This window comes from Ochotona curzoniae, unplaced genomic scaffold, assembly GCF_017591425.1.
Source record: "Ochotona curzoniae isolate NIBS_2020 unplaced genomic scaffold, NIBS_Ocur_1.0 scaffold_1037, whole genome shotgun sequence".
Classification (NCBI taxonomy): domain Eukaryota; kingdom Metazoa; phylum Chordata; class Mammalia; order Lagomorpha; family Ochotonidae; genus Ochotona; species Ochotona curzoniae.
Genome location: NW_024467083.1, coordinates 3742105 through 3763716, shown reverse-complemented (window position 1 = coordinate 3763716; position 21612 = coordinate 3742105). Strand labels below are relative to the sequence as shown.

Here is a 21612-nt window from a genome sequence, read left to right as displayed (position 1 = left end):
ATCACCACACACTTTCGAAGTTCCCTCTAGTAATGAAAGCTGTAATCAGGACATTTCCCTCCTCAAAGTTTGATGAAATAGTTTTCAAGAATAGATCTCATTTTATTATGAAAAAAGACCTATCTTGGGAGTAATTAGAAATATATTATTTTAATCCTTGGTTCACTAAACTACATATTACATATTTTTCAGGGATTCTGTTTTGCTAAAATCTGGAAATTGGACTAAAAAGATTGATGTGAAGAGAGCGCTTAGATCTGGAGATCTTAGCATAAATTTAATTAGTACTGATTTTGGTAAGTTAATGAAAATAATGAGGACAGAAATGTGAAGTGCATTATAGCACTTAAAATTTATTTATGCTGATACAAGAAAATAGTGAAACTTATATAAAATAATATATGTGATTATATTAATAAACTTTATATGTATATTTGAATATGTAATTGATGGAATGGAACAGGACGCTATAATAGTAATTTCATCAGTTCATTTATACATATTTTAATTTTCTGAAATAGTTACATTTCAGTCATTTTTCATGTATTATATATAAATATAGTAATTAACATAATTAATTAAACAATTAATTGATGTAAATATTAAATATTAGTATTTCCAGTTGTTTATTCATCTCTATTTTTAAATTTTTAAAGATTATTTATTTGAAAACCAAAATTACACACACACACACACAGAAAAAGCGAGGGAGAGAGATGGAAGCTTCCATCTGTTGGTTCCCTCCCCAGATGGCCGCAGCAGACAGGATCAGGCCAAAACCTGAACCCAGAAGTATCATTTGAGTTTCCCATGGGCTGGTAGGGCCAGAACTTAGTGCTTCCTCTTGCACTCCCAGGTGCATTGGCAGGGAGCTGGATCAGAGGTGGAGTAGCCAGAACTAGAACCAGCACCCACATGGGATGCTGGCAGCACAGATGATGGCTTAACCTGCTGCATCACAACACCGGCCCCAGATTTTTGCTTTTATTATAATGATTTATAGATTTTCATTTGTCACATTTCTTAACCTTTTTAAAGCCATTTTAATTTTCTGAATGACTTAACTCTAGAAGCTATAATAATTAAAGAGATAAATAAATGGTTTCATGTAAACATTTGTATGCTTTTTTATTTTCCTAGTTGGTCTTGATATTCAGCAGAAATTCTCAGTCTTTTACTTAAAATCCAAGAGCTTTGAGAATCAAATAATTATGGAGAGAACATCAGAAACAGATATTTCCTATTCTAAACATCCTGAGAGATCTACTGTAGCAGGACCCAATAAAGGTAACGAGTTTGGTCTTTACAAAAACTCCAAATTTCAGGTATTTGTATCTCTTGTTAGACCATGTTACTAAATGATACAAGCTGATACAGATGTGCCTTGAAAACTGTGTTAGTCTAAAACGCAGTTTTAGTTACACCTGTCCTTCTGAGCATTAGGGATTATCTGTATGGCACACTGTAGGGTATCCACTGCTTGCATTCCTAATCATGTGGTTGACTAGAAGCAGTACACTCTGCCATTTCCTAGCATCACAAGAAAGTGATAGCACCACTTATTCCTAGCCTGGGAAATCAAAAGTTTCATTTAGTTTCTATAGAATGTATAATGCTTTCTGAACACAATAAAGTGAAAACAAAAATCCATCGAGTCGGAGTATCTTAAGTCCAGGTTGCTTCTAAATGTGTTTGCAAGTACAACAGAAGTTTTAATATTGTGTACTATTGAATGAAAGGACTCTATATAAGAATAGACATATGCATATTAGTGAGCATAGCATAATTAGAAATTTTTTCATACTTACTATAACTTTTTAAAACATGTCTTTTTTTTTTTCATTTACTTGAAAGAGAGAGGGAAGAGAGAGCTCGATCTTCCATCCCTATGTTTGCTCCCTAAATGCTTACAACAGCCAATCTGGGCCAGGCCAAAGTTAGGAGCCCAGAACTCCATCTAGGTCTCCCACCTGCGTGGCTGGGACCAAAGGCTTGGATTGTCATCTGCTGCTTTCCCAGAATGCACTAAGAGGAGGCTGGACCTAAAGCAAAGAAATGCCTGCCGTTTCCTACAGAGTTTTGAAAACATTATTTAGTGGTAGATAGTCTCTCGAATATTCACATAGTGTTAAAATTTAAAGAGATATATTTTCATAGAATTTGAGAAGAAATATTTGTGTTATCTATAACCGTGAGAAAATTTTAGTTGTAGATACAAAAATTAGAATGCTTTTTCAGGCTAATTCTTAGAATATGAAACCTAGTCATTGAGACTTCTTATCCTTTAAACACATTATCAGAAGTGTGGGTTTTCTTTAATTTGAAGAAAATTGACTTGTCACTAATATATTAGTTTGTGTTTGCTATGATATTCTGAATATGAAAAATATGTACTAAATTGAATGCAAAGATAAAACTATTGTTGGGCACTTTGGAAATTGGCATATTTAAATACTACTCAAAATTTAATCTTCTTTATATTCTTTGTTGTACTTATACATTAAGTTGCAAAATCAAGGACTCCACCAGTATGAGTAATAAACCAAATGAAAAGAATATCATTTTGAAAGCATAAATCAAGAGCTGCAGAAGTCATAGCTATTTCTTTTAGAAGTATTCATTTCTAGTTTTCACACACCAAATTACTTGCCTTTATAATTGCATTGTGAGTCTAAGTATGACAACTTTGGTTGCTATCCTCAGCTCTTTTTTCAGACTCTCTGATTCGTTAACAAGTTTACTTTAAATATCTGTAACTGGGGACTTTAAAAACATATAACATGACAAAATTATGAAATTTATGTACATCTTAAATTATGATAGAGTTAAAATGTGAAAACTGCTAACTTTAGATATACCTAAGGATCTATCTTGGGCTGATTTTCCTTGAGAATCTTATTTTTCTAAGTATCAGTCTTTGTAAGCATGCATTTGTTAATAAGACAAAAATCAAACAATTCTCAGGATGTAAACGGTGGGATTGGGGGCACTTCTAATTATAGCAATACAACAAAAAGGTTGGTGCTTTTGTAATATTCATATGCTAGATTCTATACAAACTTATATACAGTTCTCTTTCCTGGCATAATGTGCCAACCATATTTTAAAATTTCAGAGAGCTCTCAGAGTCTTATTAAACTTCCAGATCCTGGTTAATTTTCAGTACCAGGAACAAATATATTCATATAATCATTATGCGCCATCTTGTGGCACTGTTTAGAAATACATCCTTTTATAGAAATCCTTGGATTAAGAGATTAAAGAGCTCCATATCCCTTATTGCAAAACAACTTGAAAGGCATTTCCTGCTAGTAATCTCATTCCACCAAACAATAGGTTCCTTTTTTAAATAAATAAAACCTTTGGAAAACTAAAGCAGTGGGTGTACCTAGGAAGTCAGAATGGTTGAGAGATAAGGCTCTGGAGTCATTCCTGGCGAGCTAGAATCAATTTGCTAGTAATTAACAATACAGTTTTGAGCCTGTTATTTAACTTCTGGGACAATTTAGTTTCTCACATGTGAAATGGAGATACAGTAGTCATACCTTATAATAGGCAGATGACCAAGAGTGACCAGATATTTGAGATCAGTGTGGATCAAGTGAAAGTCCAAAATAAGTAAACAGAAAGTGCATGTAAAGTAACAGAATAATTTAGGAATGTGAAACAACATAAAACCTTAATTAAAAATTAAATTGCAACCATAAAGTGGAATAGGATGCCATAAGAAAGAAGAAGCGGCATAGGGAAGTAAAAACTGATTTGGCAGGACCATTGTTCTGGCAGAGTGCATAAAGCTGCTGCCTGTGGGAATAACATTGTGTATGGGTACCAATTCATGTCCTGGCTTTTCCACTTCTTTTTGTTTTTTAACTAATTAATTAATTTATTTTAAATGATTCTTACATAGTTGATCAGGGTAGGAAGGATCAAAGGTTAGAGAAAAGTGGGTGTGATCATTGTTTCCAGGTTTCTATTTCATTTTTCTGTATCTGGGGGCAGGGAGGAGTCAAGAGGAGAAGCCACACCCAGCTTCCTACCTGCCCCAGAACTTGGGAATGGTGCTGATATGGCATACACTCTGAGGGTTTTGCCCATGCGGTTTCATTAGGTCTGAAATGTTGTTGATCTCACCAATTCAAGGATCAGGGAACATGTTCAATGTCCATTGACCGACATAGTCCACCTTAGAGTCTCCATTCACTCAGATATTTGCTGTCATCGTTGGGATGGGGTATTTGTTCAATTTGTTCTGTTCTCCTTATTCTGCAATGATAACAGATGTCTTCTATAGGCCCCCATGGGCTACAATGCCCTCTATGATCTGGGCTACTACTCCCTCTTTTCTACAGAGGAGAATCAGTTCTCACAGGTAGGTCCTGGGAGCTGGGCCAGGCGACCTGGCCCCTGGCAGATCCAACCCCAGGGCTTATGGACCCAACATCCATTGGGCTGGCATACCCAAGACCGTGGCCAGGTGACTCGGGCCTCTGCTGGACCGCCCTACCCCATGAGTGCTCATGGACCCAGCGCTCACCACATAGGTGGACCCAAGGACCTGGGCCGGGAGACCTGGGCCCAGCCAGACCCCCCCTAACCCCAGGGCTCACAGACCTGGCACCCACTGCTCCCAGACCTGCTTGGCTCACCTCACCTTGGCATTGACCAGCGGGGCCAGATAACAGAATGAGTAGTGGGTTGCCTTGCTTTTCCAGAGTAAACTAGCCTACCACTAGACAATTTGATAGCCTGCAGCTATACTTGAAAGGAACAGTGCTTCATGCCTTTGGGACCAGAGAGACAATGACTAACTGTCCTATGGCAGTCTTAGGAATTACTTAACCTTTCTTAGTTGGCAAATAGTCTGATAAGAGTTAAAGCCTTTCAGCTAGAGACCATTAGGAAGACACCTTTATTTGAGGAAAGATGGACTTGTTTCATGAAGCAAATGAAAGCAAACAAAATAATAGATCACCTCAGCGAGTTAGGAGCATATTATACAATTTCAGCTTTTTCTGGGTGATTCTCTAAGGTTTTTGGAATGTAGAGTTCAGTGCTAGATTGAATGTTATCATAACTCAAGGTATGGAATATTTTGCTAGATTTTGTTTTGTGGCAGAAAGGTTTAAAAACTAGTACTCATCTGTGTTAGCCAGAAGAGGGGGCTGTTTCGTTATTTTTTGTGGTGTCTTCTATTTTGGGTATTATCTATAGTTTGAAAAATAACTACATGGTCTTATTACCTCTGCTACTGTTAACACAGAGTGGCCTTGTTTGAGCAATTTCTATATCCTTAAGAAAAAAAAGATGTTTCTATTCCACTGGAAGTACTGTGATTTAGATAACTCCACCTGCCAGAGACTTTTTTAGACTCTATTGATATCTAATATGTTCATCTGCTCAGCCTTCGAAGTGACCAGGCTGTTGCCTAATAAATTCATCACCTTGTACATTTGCCTCAGGCTGCAGTTATCCATTGCCTGGATGTGTCATGACTTGGAAAGGTTGACTAAAGATTGGAACTGAGTGAAGTGAAATGAGTGAAGGACCAAGACAGGCTGTCTGGATTTTCAAAGCTCTCCACTATTTCTAGCACTTCTAGTTTACATCAAATCTATGCACCAGCAAAAATAAGTCAGTTTGGATACTATAATCTGTGGTTCACTTTCTTTTAGTATTATGTCCTCATCTTTTTCTGATCCCCTTTTGAATCTAGAACCTGTCTGTCCTTCAGGGACCAGTTCAAATCTCTCCTTTTTCCATTGTTTCTAACAAGAACTAGAGAAAAAAATGCTTAAAATATAATAAAAGAATGTATATTTGGATGTATTAATTTTAGCTGGAGATAATCAAGTTGGAAGAAATCTTTCTTTGATTTCATTACCAAATTTCTGTATTCCTAAAGCATTGACTTCTAGGATATGTTTTTTTTAAGGATTTATTTATTTTTATTTGAAAGTCAGATTTACAAAGAGAAGGGGAGATAGAGAGAGATCTTATGTTTGCTGAATCACTCCCCAAGTGTCCACAACAGCCTGAGCTGAGCCAATCCAAAGCCCGGAGCCAGGAGCTTCTACTGGGTCTACCTTGCGGGTGCAGAGTCCCAAGACCTTGCGCAGTACTTGACTGCTTTCCAGGCCACAAACAGGGAACTGGATGGAAGTGGTGCAGCTGGGACTCAACCCGGCATTTGTTGGGGATTCTGGCAGATGCAAGGTGAGGATTTAGCCACCAGGGTTAGGCCAGGCCCAGGCATTGACTTCTAACATCTATTAAATATGTATGCACCCATGTTCATCAGGTATATTAGTCTGTACTCTTTCTCATTGTATCTCTATCTGGCTTTGGTGTTAAGGTGATGTTTGCTTCATAGAAAGAGTTTGGAAGAATTGCCTCTCTTTCTATTGTTTTGAATAGTTTGTCAAAGCTGGGGTGAATTCTTCTTGAAACCTTAATAGAATTCATTAGTGAAGCCCACCAGTCCAAGACTTTTCTTTGTGGGGAGAGATTTAATTACTGATTCTATCTCTGTCTTGATTATAGATCCATATTACTAAAAGTAATATACAGATTCAAATGCATGCCCAATCAAAACCTCAACATTCTTCTCAGAAATGGAAAAGATGATACAGAAATTCATCTGGAAACACAAGAGACCATAAATAGTTATGGTCTCTTTTTAAAGAACAACAACAACAACAACAGAAAAAAACTATTTTGAAGAACAGAAATCAAGCAGGAGGAATCACAATTCCATACCTTAAGACATACTGCAAAACAGTGGTCATCAAAACAGTCTGGTACTGGTGCAAATAAAAAAGGAGGTCAATAGCCCTCACATGTACAGCCAAGTAATGTTCAACAAGAGAAATGGAAATAACCAAGGGAAAAATGTTGGTCTTACCAACAAATGTTGTTGGGACAATTGGATAGCAGCTAGCAGAAGTAAGAAGCAAGAACCCTCCACATTCACCTTATATAAAAATAAACTCTAAATGGATCCAGGACTTAAACTATAGCTAGAATCCATCGAACTATTAGACTTAGAAAAGTCACCAAAAGCACAGGCAGTCAAAGCCAAAATAAGCAAATGGGACTACATCAAACTAGGAAACTTTTGTACAGCAAAGGAAACGATCAGCAAAATGAAGAAACAACCAACAGAATGGGAGAAAACCTTTGCATGTTACACAACTGATAAGGAACTAATTTCCAAGATTTACACAGAGCTTCAGAAACTCAGCAGCAAAACAAATAACCCTGTAAAGAAATGGGCGAAGGAAATGAGCAGATATTTTTCAAAAGAACAAATTCAGATGACTAATAGACATATGAAAAAATGCTCAGGCTTTCTCGCTATCAGGGAAATACAAATAAAAACCACGCTGAAGTTCTGCCTAACTCCAATGGAATTGGCTTACATTTAGAACTCTACTTAACAATGCCTAATAACATGAATGTAGGTAGAAAAGGTTTCACTCTTGGTGGGAATATAGGCTAGTAGAGCCACTATAGAAGTCAATATGGAGAGTGTTAAGACAACTGAAAATTGATCTACTGCATGACCTAGCTATCCCACTCCTGGGAATATATCCAAAGGAAATGATATCTGCATGTGAGAAGGTGACCTGTAATTAGAAGGTGACAGCAGCACAGTCTACTTTAGTGAAGACATGGAAGCAATCCAGATGCCCGTCAAAAGAGGAATGGAAAAAGAAACTGTGGTACATCTATTTCTTGGTAAATACTACTCAGCCATTAAAAAGAATGAAATTCTATTGTTGGCAACAAAATGGTTCCAACTGGAGATCATATGCTTGCTGAAACAGGCCAATCCCAGAAGAATAAATATCATATACTCTTTCTGATATAAGGCAATCCTCATGCAAAATACAAGATCAATAGATGTATAAACATGTACATACATATTTACATATTCATGGGTAAAAACAAACATTATACAGTTCCACCTAGAAGAACTGTATAACAGAGACTAGCATATCAAGAAGTGAAAATACATTGCAGTATACATCTCTACTCTAGAATAAAAGGAGGAATCCTAATGAAATTGTTAAATGTATTTTGACAATATTTTGCTGTACTTTCTACCACTGACTATACCTACAATGTGATGATACACTTGAATACCCAAATGATAGACCTGTGACAGTTGTTGAAGGACTATACTATAGTACAATATAAAGGAAATCAGTATTGGTTGAGGGGAGTTGGGGGATTGAAAGGGAAATCTCTGAGACTATGAAAGTGTATCTTGGAATTTTTTAAATTTAATAATATGTATGATATCCTAGCTAATGACTATTATTAGTTGTGCCATCGAGGTGTCATGTAACTTGCTTCTTTAAGGATTCTGGGACTTAAATATAAAATAAAAATTTTAAAACGCCACTCTCCTTCTTGCCCCATTCATGGCAAAAGCTCCTAATGTTCTGCTGTATTTAGCTCTATTTAAAGAAGAGAGGTTGAGAGGAGAAAATGGAAACTAGATCTTTGTTGTGAACTGGGGATGATGGCTAATAGCGGTATAAGAACTAAATATTATTAGAAATATTTTTTTTAATTTTATGGGTTAACATTTGAGTAACTAAAATCAATCCTTTTGTATTGTTTAAAGAAAACAGACTAGATAAAAACTCTATTAAATTCATAATAATAAATAAGTTGTTTTTCTTAATTTAGGAATGACTACTTGCAAAAAACCTGGAAACCGAGATTGCAATCATCCATGTAAAAATAAACAAATGTGTGGACATGACTGCTGTGAGTTCCATTAAATAAGTTTATTTCAAGCAATAGAGACTAAAGGACGTATGATGAATAGTAATGACATTCTAATTATCTACATATGATACTTGCACAACTTCAACTGTCAAAAACTTTTTTCTTTTGTGGGCATCATTTTAAACAGGAAGCTTTAGATTTGAAAATTTTAAGAAATTTGGCTTTATATGAATAATACCTGAATTTTAATCTGAAGAATCTGAAATTTACTTTCATAGGTAAAACTGGAGTTGCACAGAAATCAGAAATTAAAGAGTCAACAATTTCTTCATATTTATCTGATTTAAGAAACAGAACTTCATCTCTTCCTCCAGTTAAACGGCTCAAGGTTACATTTAGTACATTTATTCCTGTGTTCTGTATATAAAAGTATGTAAGTTCTTTGTTCTGGGTAACAATTAGGTAAATACCTGCAGTGTAATTTAGAATTAATTACTTGTGGGATTGATTAGGAAAGCGACCATTATTTATAATCAATCTTAGGTCTACATTTGCAATATATTCATTTAGCTACTTCCTTATAAACATTTTATTTATTTATTTTAATCCAAGAATGGAGAAAATGAGGAGATAGTTGGCAGCTAAAACTGGGTACTGCTGTACTTTTCTGGCTGGAAAATGAAGTTGATTTTGATTCTTGCACATAAATGCAGACTGAACAGGAGCCTTTACAGTGATGGAACGAGTTTTTTTTGCTTGGCAGTTTATTGCTAACAGACTTAAGCCTTAGTCATTGTATCCCAGAAAAACCATTTTCTAAGACTTTTATGAGGGTGAAGATTCTTAAGTATAAAGCTAAAACAAGGGAAATATAGGAAACTATAGGGAAGCTATATGAGGCTTGAAATGGACACCATCTTCTTTGAAAAAGTCATGTTTTAAATAGCCTATGTTTTACTTTGCTTTATAATTTTTTCCCTTCCTTCACTGTCTCCTTTCTTGCTTCCCCCCTCATTCCCCCCACCCCATATTCTTCCTTCTTTCCTTCCATATTCAGTGAGCACCAAGAATATGTCAGGGTGTTAAAATATGGTGATTAAATTGTTTTATTTCCAATTCTCATAGAATGTATAGTTTGGTGAAGGATGCAAATAATAGGTCTTTGCAGTATAGTATGATGTGAGTTTGTGGCAGAAATATAAGATGCCTGAGTTTCGATCGAAAGTGCCCTCAGTTCAAATTTGAAAGGTCAAGAAAGGATTCCTAATTGAGAATTGAGAACTGCAGGCTAAGTATGAAAGGGTCAGGTACTAGAATGGTGATGTAGAGGGACAAATATTCCAGTGTAATGAATATGTAAAACCCCAGGGCTTGGGGGAAAGATAAGAGAGAGATTTTTAGAGGAACAAGTAATAAGTTGTGCTTTCAGTTCGATTATAAACAGGAGAATATGCAGAGATGAAGCTGAAGAGGGAAGGAAGAGCTAGATCATGCAAACCTTTTTGCTATTTCAGGCATTTATCCTTGATCCTGAAAGTATTGGGAAGCCACTGAAGGGCTTTAATCAGTGACATGATTAGAATTGCATTTGGTAAAGTTCACTCTGGTTGCAGTGTAGAGAAGGGATTAGAGGATGATAAAATAAGAACGGAGGGACTCATTAGGGGATATTTTGCAATAATCTAAGCAAAGTGGAGTAGGGAGTCAGTAGAGAAGGGGAGATACAGCTGGACTTAAAAAATATCTTTCAGAGCTAGAATCAACCACCCTAGTACTTGAGGGTTAAAGTTGACGTGTAGTCAAACTGATGCCCAGCTTTTTTACTTGAGGAACTAGGAGAAAAGCTGAGCTTTACTATGGTTAAAAATGCTGGAAGGAATGCAAATTTAGAGAAGTAGATTCAGGATGAATTCAGTTCTGTAAATTCTGAGTTTAGAGACCTGCAAATGTCTGTGTAAAGATGTCCTACAGACAGAGGGATATAACTGAAAATCAGCAGAGAGAACTAATCTAGAAATACAGATCTGAGACTCATTCACTTGCAGAAACCTTAGGTGTACATAGATTTGAGAGTATAGAGTATGCAAAGAAGGTGGCCTAGTGAAGAATGCCAATTGTTATAAAGGGCCTGAGAAAGAGATAAATTGAAGAACTAGTCTTAGTTTCTCCTGATTTATTGGCTTCTGAACTTTATGTGCTAGCAGGAATATGCTCTTGGTATGTTGGATGCAAATGAAATTGATAGTTGAACTTATATATTTTTCATTAATAGATGCAGATGAATAATAAATCACAAAGTGTGGACCTTACAGAATTTGGATTTACTCCAAAACCTTGTCTATCCAGTATATCAAGGTACAAATTTATTAATGTCTAAGGTAAAATACTCATTTTGAAGTCTTCTGTGTGATAACCACTTTTTCAGGGAAAGGCAGTCATTGTCCATACACAGCTGGTCACTATAACTGTTTAGTTTCACAATGAAGCAGTGAAATCGGGATTTCCTAATCTTTCTTACCTATATTTGTTTAGAACTGTGGAGTCATGAAATACATAAGCATTCATGTAGTCATCTAAAGTTAGCAATCATTAAATCATCTCCTTCCTGGAGAACTTATGCTATATACCACCACATCGGGTTCTCTTTTCCTTTTAAACTAAATGACAAGAGTATATTTACTATACTTTAAAAAGGAAAATAAAAATAAATAAATAAACAAAAAGGAAAATCATCCAAGCTGGCCAAAGGAACAGTGACCACCACCATTCCTCTGCCAAGCCATGGGCATGGTGGTGGCCCATGAGGGCCTGAGGATGCAGGTTTGGATTGGGGGATCTGGGAGCTCACCTCTAGGCAGGTGGGGTGAACCTGGGGATTTCCCCATGTACTTGATGCTGTGTGAGGTGAGGCAAGCAGAGGGAAGAGCCCCAGGTCAGCACGCTGCTGTGGTGAGCTTCAGTGGGTCTGGTTCTTGGGCATGTGGAGGGGCAAAGCACCAGGCCAGCTCATGTGCCAGGAGCTTGCGTCTCTGGTGAGTAGAAAAATCTCCCAACCAGCACACTACCCACTGGGTTTTCAAAGGCTTGGCTGGAGAACCCCGGCACTTCTGGACACAAGGATTGTGGATTGATTAGGAAAAGGAGAAAGGGGATATGGGGCAGAGAGGACCACCATAAGAGTATGTTGCAGGTGAGGAATGACTCCTGAGGAACTCCCAATGACAAGGCCACTGTACTTGCAGGTAAGTGTGGGAACCTGGTGGTTTTGAGAGGAGAGGCTAGAAGACCTTTATGGGTCAGACCAATGGACCAGACTACGTGGGAGACCTAAGGTGGGCGTGTTAGCATGGAACACTGCTGACCACCACACACCAGCCCACATGAATGCTAGGGCTGGGGTCTTGTATGGCAGGGCTAGATCCCAGTGTCCGACATTGTATGTCATAACAAGGGGGCAGGTCACATTAGGCTGGGCCATGACACTAACCAGCATGCGAGAGAACATGGGGGATGTGTGGGCCTCACCCTGTGGAATTACAACCCACTGGTTAGCTTAAGAGTTGAGATGGTGATGGACTGAGCTAGGCCTGACCGTGGAATCCCCCAACACTCATGGGTACTGGGGCTGGGAACAGGTTGGGCAGGTCCAGGCTGCAGCACCTGCATGTTCATCCTAAAACAAGGTGTAGGGCTGGCCGGCTGCAGCATCCAGCAGCTCATATAAAGGCTGGGTTAGAGGTGGTAGTCTATGCTTGGTAACAGCCTAGCACCCACTGGCATGCCTGAGATCTGGATCTGGGAGTGGATCGAGTGGGGAAACTTGGGAAACTCCCAAGTGGGTCATAGATTCTGCTAGTAGGCACATGGTCCAGGACTGGGGTTCGGGCAAGCTAGGAAAGGTAGCTCCAACTGTTGTCAAATGTGTGAATTGGTTTTGGAAGAGGGCGGACCAGGCAGGGCCAAGCAAACCTTAGCTCACTGGCAAGTGCAGAAAACAGGCTGGGGCACAGGTCAGGCCAGACTAGGCTGCCATATCTACCAATTTGCATGAGCCAGGGTTGGGAAAAGATGTAGCAGAGCTAGGTTTCAGCACCTGCCAGCAAGAGTTGGGACTCGGGGCAGGCCAGATCAGGCCAGGCTACAGCATGCAAAGGCAAAGGTCAAGACAGATGAGAGACTATGCAAAGCTAGGTCAGAGCAATCACTGCCATGTGCAAGATCCATAGCTGGGAACAGACCTGGTTGGGGAGCTAGGGGGACACCCTGGCTGGGTTGTGGTTGCCACTGGTGAGAGCAAGGGCCAGAGTAGGGACTATGATCTGATCTGGACATAACTGCAGTATCCCTTGGCATGTGTTTGGACTGGGTCTTGGGAGTGCCAGACTGGGCTACACTCCAGCACCCACTGGTGCTTGTGAGAAATAGGATGGGTATAGGACAGACTGGGCTAGATGTCTGCCCCTGCTGAGCCATGCAAGAGCTGTGTCTGGGTGTGGGCCAGGCGTGGCTGAGCTGTAGCACCTAAAAGTAATAACCAGGATGGGTGAGGGCTGGTCAGGAAAGGTCACTGTTCCAGCTAGGACAGAGGTGGACTAAGTAGGACTGGGCCATAGACCCACCAGTGTGCACGAGATCTGGCATTGGGAGAGGTTCTGATGGAGGAGCTTGGGAACTCCTCTGTTGGGACATAGTCCCTGCAGGTGAGCACAAGACCAAGATGGGGAGCAGCCCAGAGCAGGCCACGTTACACTAACTGTGGGCTTACCTTTGGTTCAGGTTTGTGGCAAGCTAGAGTGGGCCAGTTCATACCACCTGTTGGTAGATCCGAGAACCAGAATGGAGTGTGGGTCATATCGGGTTGGACACAGTATCAGCTAGTTCACATTAGAGCCAGGGCTGGGGTCCAACTGGGTTGGGCTAAGCTGTAGCCCCTACTAGCATGAGATGGAACTGGGGACGGGCCGGACTAGGCCTGGCTACAGCACCCACTGGAAAATGCCAAGGTGAGGCAGGACATGTCAGACTGGGCAGCAGCAGCCAACTAGCACACATGAGATGCAGAGGGGAGGGGGCGAACCTGGTAGGGGGCTGTGAGGGGATTCCTTGCTGGACCATTACTCCTACTGGTGAGCATGAGAGCTGGGATGGGGGCAGACCCGGCTGGGCAGGGGTATAACACTTGTTTGCCTGCATGTGAGCTGGATTGGGGGACAGCCAGGCTGGTCTTATTCCTACTAGTGCATGCATATGCCAGAGTGGGTGTGGGTTGGTTGTGCTTTGCCACAGATTCAGCTGGTAGAGGCTGGCACTGGGGGCAAATTCTGTCAACTTAAACTGCAGAACCACCTGGAGACTGCAGAATCCAGGAGTGGGAATGGGCCCAGAAGGGAAACAGTGGGCACTACCCTCTTGGTTGCCACTGCTACTGGTGAGCATAAGAAATAGGACTAGGAGCAGGCATGGCTAGAAAGTGTCACCTGCTGGCACCAGTGTGAACTGGAAAGTGAGGCTGGTTGGGTTGAACTAGGCTTCAGTGCTCATGACATGTATGAGAGCTGAATGGGATGTGGGACAGACTGGACCAGTCTACTGTACATACTGGCAAGCATAGGAACCAGTGGCGGGGGCAGACCTGGTGGGGGTTTTGGGTTACTCTGACTAGGCTGCGGTTCTCACTGGTTCATGTGAAGGCCGAGTGTGTGGTGGGCAGGATCAGTCTGGGCTCCAACACCTGTTGGTTTGTGTAGAAGACAGGGCTTGAGACAAATGACCTTGCAGTCACAACCACCAGCATGTGCATAGGCTGATTTGGGTGATGGAGTATTCTGAAACCCCGTATTAGTAAACACACATGAGAATAGTTATGGGACCACCTCAGATAAAGTTTCTTTGGGGATTCTCCCAGCTAAGCCACTGAACTCAGAACCCCAACCATGGAGAGAATTGCAGGTTCTATGGTTGTTCATGGAGTGCATGTGTCAGAGCTGAGCCTCCTCAGTGGCTTAGATGGAGCAGTGGACAACATATCCAGGTGCACATAGAGGATATGGCAGTACTTTTGAGCCTGCAGAGGACACCTGGTGCCTAACAAAAGATGGACAACAGAACAAATTGATCAACTGCCCCAGCCAAGCTTGGCAGCAAATATCTGGGCAAATGAAGACTCTAAGGTAGATTATGTCAGCCAGCGGATTCTGGAGAGATTTCATCATGCTTGGAGTGGCAAGATGGGCACTAATTCAAAACTGTTGAACTGTCAAAACCACTTGAGCAGGACCCTTGGAGCATGCTGCACATCAGAGTCCCTGGGATGGCACTGGGTGGCTGTCCTCCATCCCAGGGTACAGAGTTGGTTGGAGGCTGGGTGTGGCTTCTCCCCTTATGCCTCCTCCTTCCACATACAGGAAGGAACAAAGAGAATGTGGAAACGATGATCTCACCCACTTTGCTCTAGCCCTTAATGTTTTGCACCCTAATCAACTATGTAAAAAAATCAAAAATATAAAACGTTTTAAAAAGACAAAAAAAGGAAATCATCATCCTGGCACAATGGCTTAGTGGCTAAATTCCTCACCTTGCATGCGTCAGGATCTCATGTGGGCACTGGTTAATGTCTCGGCTGCTCCGCTTCCCATCCACTTCCTGTTTGTGGCCTGAGAAAGCAGTAGAGGATGGCACTAGGCCTTGGGACCCTGCACCCACATGGGACACCCAAAGAAGCTCCTGGCTCCTGGCTTCAGATTTGCTCAGCTCTGTCCATTGTGGCCATTTGGGGATTGAATCAGCGGACAGAAGATCTTTCTCTCTCTCTCTCCTTCTGTCTGTAAATCTGACTTTCCAATAAAAATAAATGAATCTTAAAAAAAAAAAAAGAAAAAGCAATAAAAGAATGAACATTTAAATAATAGTTTTTTTAAGTAAATCATGTTAGTGCATAAAGTCTAACTTTTTCATTTAGATGGTCACTGTATTAATAATACTTAAAAATTTTTAAATACTTTATGGTTTTTAAAGTACACCTTTGTTAATAAACTAGTTCATTAAAAAAATTATTTTTATCACACTTTATAGATAAGAAAGCCGAAACTCATCTTCCTTGTTAGGCAGCAGAGGATTAGATTATAACTCATCATTCCTTTTCTGTATCATGGTCCCTAAGCCAGTGTATGAATAATTTCCCATCCTAGTGAGGGAATTTCATTGGCATACAGAACATTCAATATTTTCTGACAGCTATTACAGAATAAGGACTAAGCCATCAGAATACAGGATAGCAGTGTGACTTCTCAAAATGTAAGATTTTTTTATTTTACTAAAAACATTAGAAATAGATTTTATAAAGATATACAGCAGATAGCAATAAAATATACAGGTAGCAATTACCTACTCAGGGCATGTAAAGGTACCAGATATCAATCACTTCCCAGGCTGGGGGTATATATATATATATATATATATATATATACCAGATTTGTTATATTTTAACATTTGTTATATTTTAACATTTGTTATATTTTAACATTTGTTATTTTTATTTTATTTTATTATCTTTGCAAAGATCAGAAATATTAAATGTACCTGAATTCACTAAAATGGAACAGTGGGATCAGCCTACGACTTGCAGAAGAATTCAACAAGAACCATCGGAGTATCAAGAAAAAGGTAAATTAAATTATCATTACTATTGACTTGAGAGGAAATATGTCTTATACTTCAAATTGACAAGCAAGGTTTTTGAAAAACCAGCATCTGAAATTGTTAAGATTTTTTATAAGTTAATTATTTTTTTATTTGTATTTTTTAAAATTTCATTTCATTTTATGACACAGTTTCATAGGCTCTGGGATTCCCCCACCCCTTCCCATGCCCTCCCCCCATGGTGGATTCCTCTACCTTGTTGAAGTATTACAGTTCAAATCAAATTACAATGAAAGAATCATTGCAAGCATGTACCATGCATAGAGTGCAGCATCTTATTGTCCAGATAAATTCAACAGTTTCTTGAGGTGACCATCTCTGGTCTGAAAGCAGAGCTGGCAGAATATCATCCCATCCAATTAAAAGCCACAACATAAAATCAACAATAACTTACAACATTATGGAGTTAATTGACATGGTATTGAATGACCAGTGTTAGAAAATGCAAGTTCTTAACCACATCCTATGACTGCTTCATTGACACTTCAATTTTAGTTTATATACAATTGGCTGCTATATACCTTAAAATGGCTATAGGGTACTATTCAGCTGTCTCGAGTCTATTTTCATTTTTATATTTAGCAGTTTATAGTGTTGAAGCATAATTTTTATTGGCCTTGGCAAATTTTAGGATAGTCCAAACTGGGTTGTAACTCTAATAAGGCATATGTCAACAGTTGAGGCACAGAATAGTTTTAGGAGGGATGTGCAGATAAATCTTCAATACCTTAGTGAGGAGTAACTAATCTTTATGTCTACCTAGTAAGGTATATGTGAATCCAAGCTGTGAAATTGTTAAGATTATTAACAGCAACACTTTTCACTAGGGTTATTGTGCCAATTTCAGAGTTTGGATTTTCCTATGATGGTATTGTCTGATAAATTTATAATAAAAACTTCTCTACAAAGGTTAGCGATTTTATTTTAAAGATATTATGAGGAATAGATACTTCAGCCCTTCAATAATAATGGTATTATTGTTTTACTGAGTCAGCCAGTTTTTGTTTTGTTTTGTTTTGTTTTTTTTGTTTTGTTTTGTTTTTTAGGAGTAACCATATAGTATAATAGTTAAGCTCACAGGATCTTTGAATAGTCTGGGTCCATGTCCTCTGCCATTTAGTAGAACCCTTCATAGTATGTTTAACCACTTTTTCTCAGTTCCCTCGATCTGGTTGTATTGTAGAGATCTTAGCCTTAAACTAGATAGTTCATATAAAGCTCATAGCATGTTATCTGGTGTTATCAGTAGTAACTGAGTATGTTTAATACATTTTTCATGTGTTAATCTTTCTTGGCAAAAAAATACTTCAAATATCACTTTTGCATGTTTTAAGAAATGTTCATTTTTTATCATCTGCATTCCAATTTCAAAAAAGAAGGAAATATGTCTAAATAACATGTGAAAACATATTGAATCATAAAATTTAAATTGAAAGGGACTTTTGTGCAATTTCTAATTTTATAATGAAAGAACTCAAGACAGAGATTAAATTACTTGCCCAAAATCACATATATAACTAATAATGGGACCTGGAATAGATTGTGTATCTTTTGATTCCTAGTCCAGTGTCATTTCTTTTCTTTTCCCCTTTTTTTTTTTTTTTTGGCAATGCAACTCCATGGGCTGTGGGGTTTCCCCTCCCCTCTCCCTAAGTCTCCTCCCCTCACTGATTTCCCCCATATTGTTACAGTAGTGTAGTCCTTCATAAACAGTCATATGTCCATTATTCTGCTATTTTAAGTGTAACATTACAGTGTACGTATGGACAATGGCAGAGTCCAATGTCCTATTGTCAAGACATATTTAACAGTTTCTTTGGGAGTTCATCTTTGGTTTGGTAGTAGAGATATATACTGCATTGCATCTTAACAGCTGGTTATGGTAGTTTCTATTACATAGTTACTATATTTCCCCTTAAATGAAAAGCCATAAACCAAAATCAGTAACAGGAACAGTATATTTCTTGATTCCTAGTCCAATGCCATCTCTTTTAAGACAAAATTGATTTTTAATTATCAGTGGAGAATTGAAAATCAAGCTGATAGTATATGAACTCTTTCAACTCTTCACACTTCCTTCATACACCATATAGTTCAATGTCTTCAGACTCACCCATAACCCTCTATTTGTCTTGAAAGAATGTTTTTTATCCTATTTAAGGTTTATCTCCCCAACTATATTCTTAATCCTTTCCAATTCTTCCTTCTCTTGAATTTTAAGTGACCAGTTAGTCCTCTCCTCTTCCTATATTTTCATTTTGTTTTCTTTTTTAAAAAGATTTATTTATTTATTTATTGACTTATTGGAAAGTGAGATATACAGAGAGGAAGAGAGACAGAGAGGAAGATCTTTCATCCAATGATTCACTCCCCAAGTGCCCTCAGCAGCTGGAGGTGAGCCGATCTGAAGCCAGGAGCTTCTTCAAGTCTCCATACAGGTGCAGAATCCCAAGGTCTTGGGCCATCCTCCACTGTTTTTCCAGGCCACAAGACAGAAGCTGGATAGGAAGCTTGACATTCACCAGGACATGAATCAGTGCTCATATGGGATTCTGGCACTTGCAAGGAGAGGACTTTAGCCACTAGGCTATCATGCCAGGCCCAATCATTCTTTCCTGTTAACATGTAAATATGTTCAGGTCTTCTTTCCTTAGTTCCATGTCCCTATCTAGCTAGCTATGACATTTTTGAATATATATTTACTTTTAAAAAATTTATTTATCTTTATTGGAAAATCAGATTTACAGAGAGAAGGGGAGACAAAGATCTGTCTACTGGTTCACTCCCTAAATGGCCACAAGAGCCAGAGCTGAGCCAATGTGACCTCTGGATCCAGGAGCTTCTTCCCAGTCTCCTACATGGGTGCAGGGTTCCAGAACTTTGGGCCATTCTCTACTTCTTTCCAGGCCACAAGCAAGGAGCTGGATGGGAAGTGGGGAGCAGTCAAGTTACAAACCAGCACCCATATGGGATCCTGGTGCATGCAAGGCAAGGGTTTTAGCCCCGGAACCATCATGCCAGACCCTGAATATACACTTATAATTAAATAGTGTAGAAATAGTAGAAATTCTGGTGCCAGTATTGTGGAATAATCAATTAAGCCCTCCACCTGCAGTTCTGATATTCCTGCTATCCACAGAACCCCCCCCACAAAAATCCAACCCGGGCAGTGCCCCCCACCCACCGTGCACCACGCAACACCAACAGTTCAAAACAACGAGAGGCCGCCGCCATCACCAACCCCCCCCGAACCCAAAAAGGGTCATCGTCACGCCCTCTCCCAATCTTGGCCACGAACAACACTATAAAACCCCCCCCCGCATAACCAAACTACTCAAATCTCCCGAAACCAATTCTCCCTCTAAACCAACAAACCCAGAACCCAACCGACCCACCCCATCCCCCACCACAACCAGCGTTCCCCTCCACCCCAACCAAACACCCAATTCCTCCGCGCGCTTAATCCCCACACCTCCATCACCCCACCCCATCCCCCCCCGCTGGGCTTCTCCTGTCCTAACTCACCCATTTCCAAACCCCAATCTTTGCCACTCCCCCCCACAACCAATCCCCCATATCTATCATCATCACAATCCCCATGCCGTACCCCCCACACCCCAAACCCATACCCTCCCCACACCACCTCCCACACCACACTGCCCTTCCGCTTGGACACCATACTCCCCCACCTACCTCCACCTGGCCTATCCTCCCCCGCCCTCACACTCGACCCCGTGCAAATAAAGTGTTGACCTCCCGCAGGTCTCGCATACAGAATCCCACCCACAAAAACTGACACGGCCCGCAAAAAACCTCTTCCCCCCAACTCCACCTTCATCAATCGCGAAACCTAACACTCCCCACCCTAAACCCCAGCTTCTACAAAAAAGACACTCAGCTTCTCCCCACCCCGCCATAAAATCCGCCTGGCGCCCGAACCCCCAACAACCCCCAATAATCCGGCGCAGCGCATGTGTCCGCTTGCCCACACCCCCAATAACCCCCCCACACTTACCCCGCCCCTCAAATCTATTCAACACCACCACCACTCCCCAACCTCTCCTCCACACCCAACATACAGCCCAGCGCACTCAATCCCCAACCCAAACAAACCCAAAATAAACCATCCAACCACCGACAACATAACCCCCCGGCGACGTCCCCCACTCCAATTGTCAGCCCCCCCACAACCCCCCATCAATCCCCTATCAAAATCCCCAACCATCATCCTCCATAAACTACTAAATCCCCTCATATAAACACACCACCCACTCAAAAGATACACAACACGATAACAGAAGTGCTTATACTCTTCTATACAAACATATAACAGATTTTTCAAGACAGAAGTATTTGACAACTTCAAATGAAAAAGCTCCTCAAACAGTGCTGTTCAATAGAAATCTTAGTAAGTCTGATAACCAAAATGTGACAGATGCAGATAAAAGCAATTCTACATTTTCAGAAGTTTTGAATGTGAACTTTGAATTGGGAAATGATGCTTGGGATCATTTTGATGATGAAAGCTTAATAGAAGTTACTAGCTTTTCAGCTGATGAAGAGAAGACTAAAGTATCAGGTAAAGTTTTATCTCAGCATGAAATAACTTAGAAATTCTTTGAATATTTTTCATTTTGGGTTCATGTGCTGTGTGTGCTTGTTTAATTAAAGTCTATTTGTTAAGATTATAATGCTAAGGGACCAGTATTCTGGCATAGCAGATGGGTACCAGTTTGTTATCTGCTGCTCCACTTCAGATTCTGCTCCCTGGAAAAACAGCAGAGAATGGTCAAAATGCCTGGGCTCCTGTCATCCATGTGGGAGACCCAGGTGAAGCTCCTGGCTTCAACCTGACTCAGTCCTGACTCTTGTGACCACTTGAGGAGTGAAACAGCAGGTGCAAAATCTCTCACTCTCTTTCAAATAAATAAATATTTTTAAAAAAATCATAATGTTAGCAAAACTAAAAATATGACCCTTTCACAAAGTGCATTTCTCGCCCTAAGAACAGAATATTCCATGATGATACAACAAGGCAGGTTTTCCTAGTGTGTTCTCTTATCAAAGATTCTATTCAAATTCAGATTGCTTCCTGAATTTTTCTTCACAAAACAGAACATCTAGTTCTTTTTTTGGTTTTAAAAAATATTTATTTAAAAGGCAGAGTAACAG

General features: G+C 39.9%; 1 protein-coding gene across 1 annotated transcript in view; it reads left to right on the top strand.

Moving 5' to 3' along the window:
* Positions 1–21612, top strand: part of HFM1 (helicase for meiosis 1) — a 117998-nt gene that overhangs the window by 56286 nt on the left and 40100 nt on the right. Inside the window, 7 exon segments of the mRNA XM_040999009.1 lie at positions 193–296; positions 1141–1287; positions 8701–8781; positions 9021–9130; positions 11015–11097; positions 16301–16404; positions 20906–21019. Coding sequence (XP_040854943.1) covers positions 193–296; positions 1141–1287; positions 8701–8781; positions 9021–9130; positions 11015–11097; positions 16301–16404; positions 20906–21019 — 743 coding nt within the window.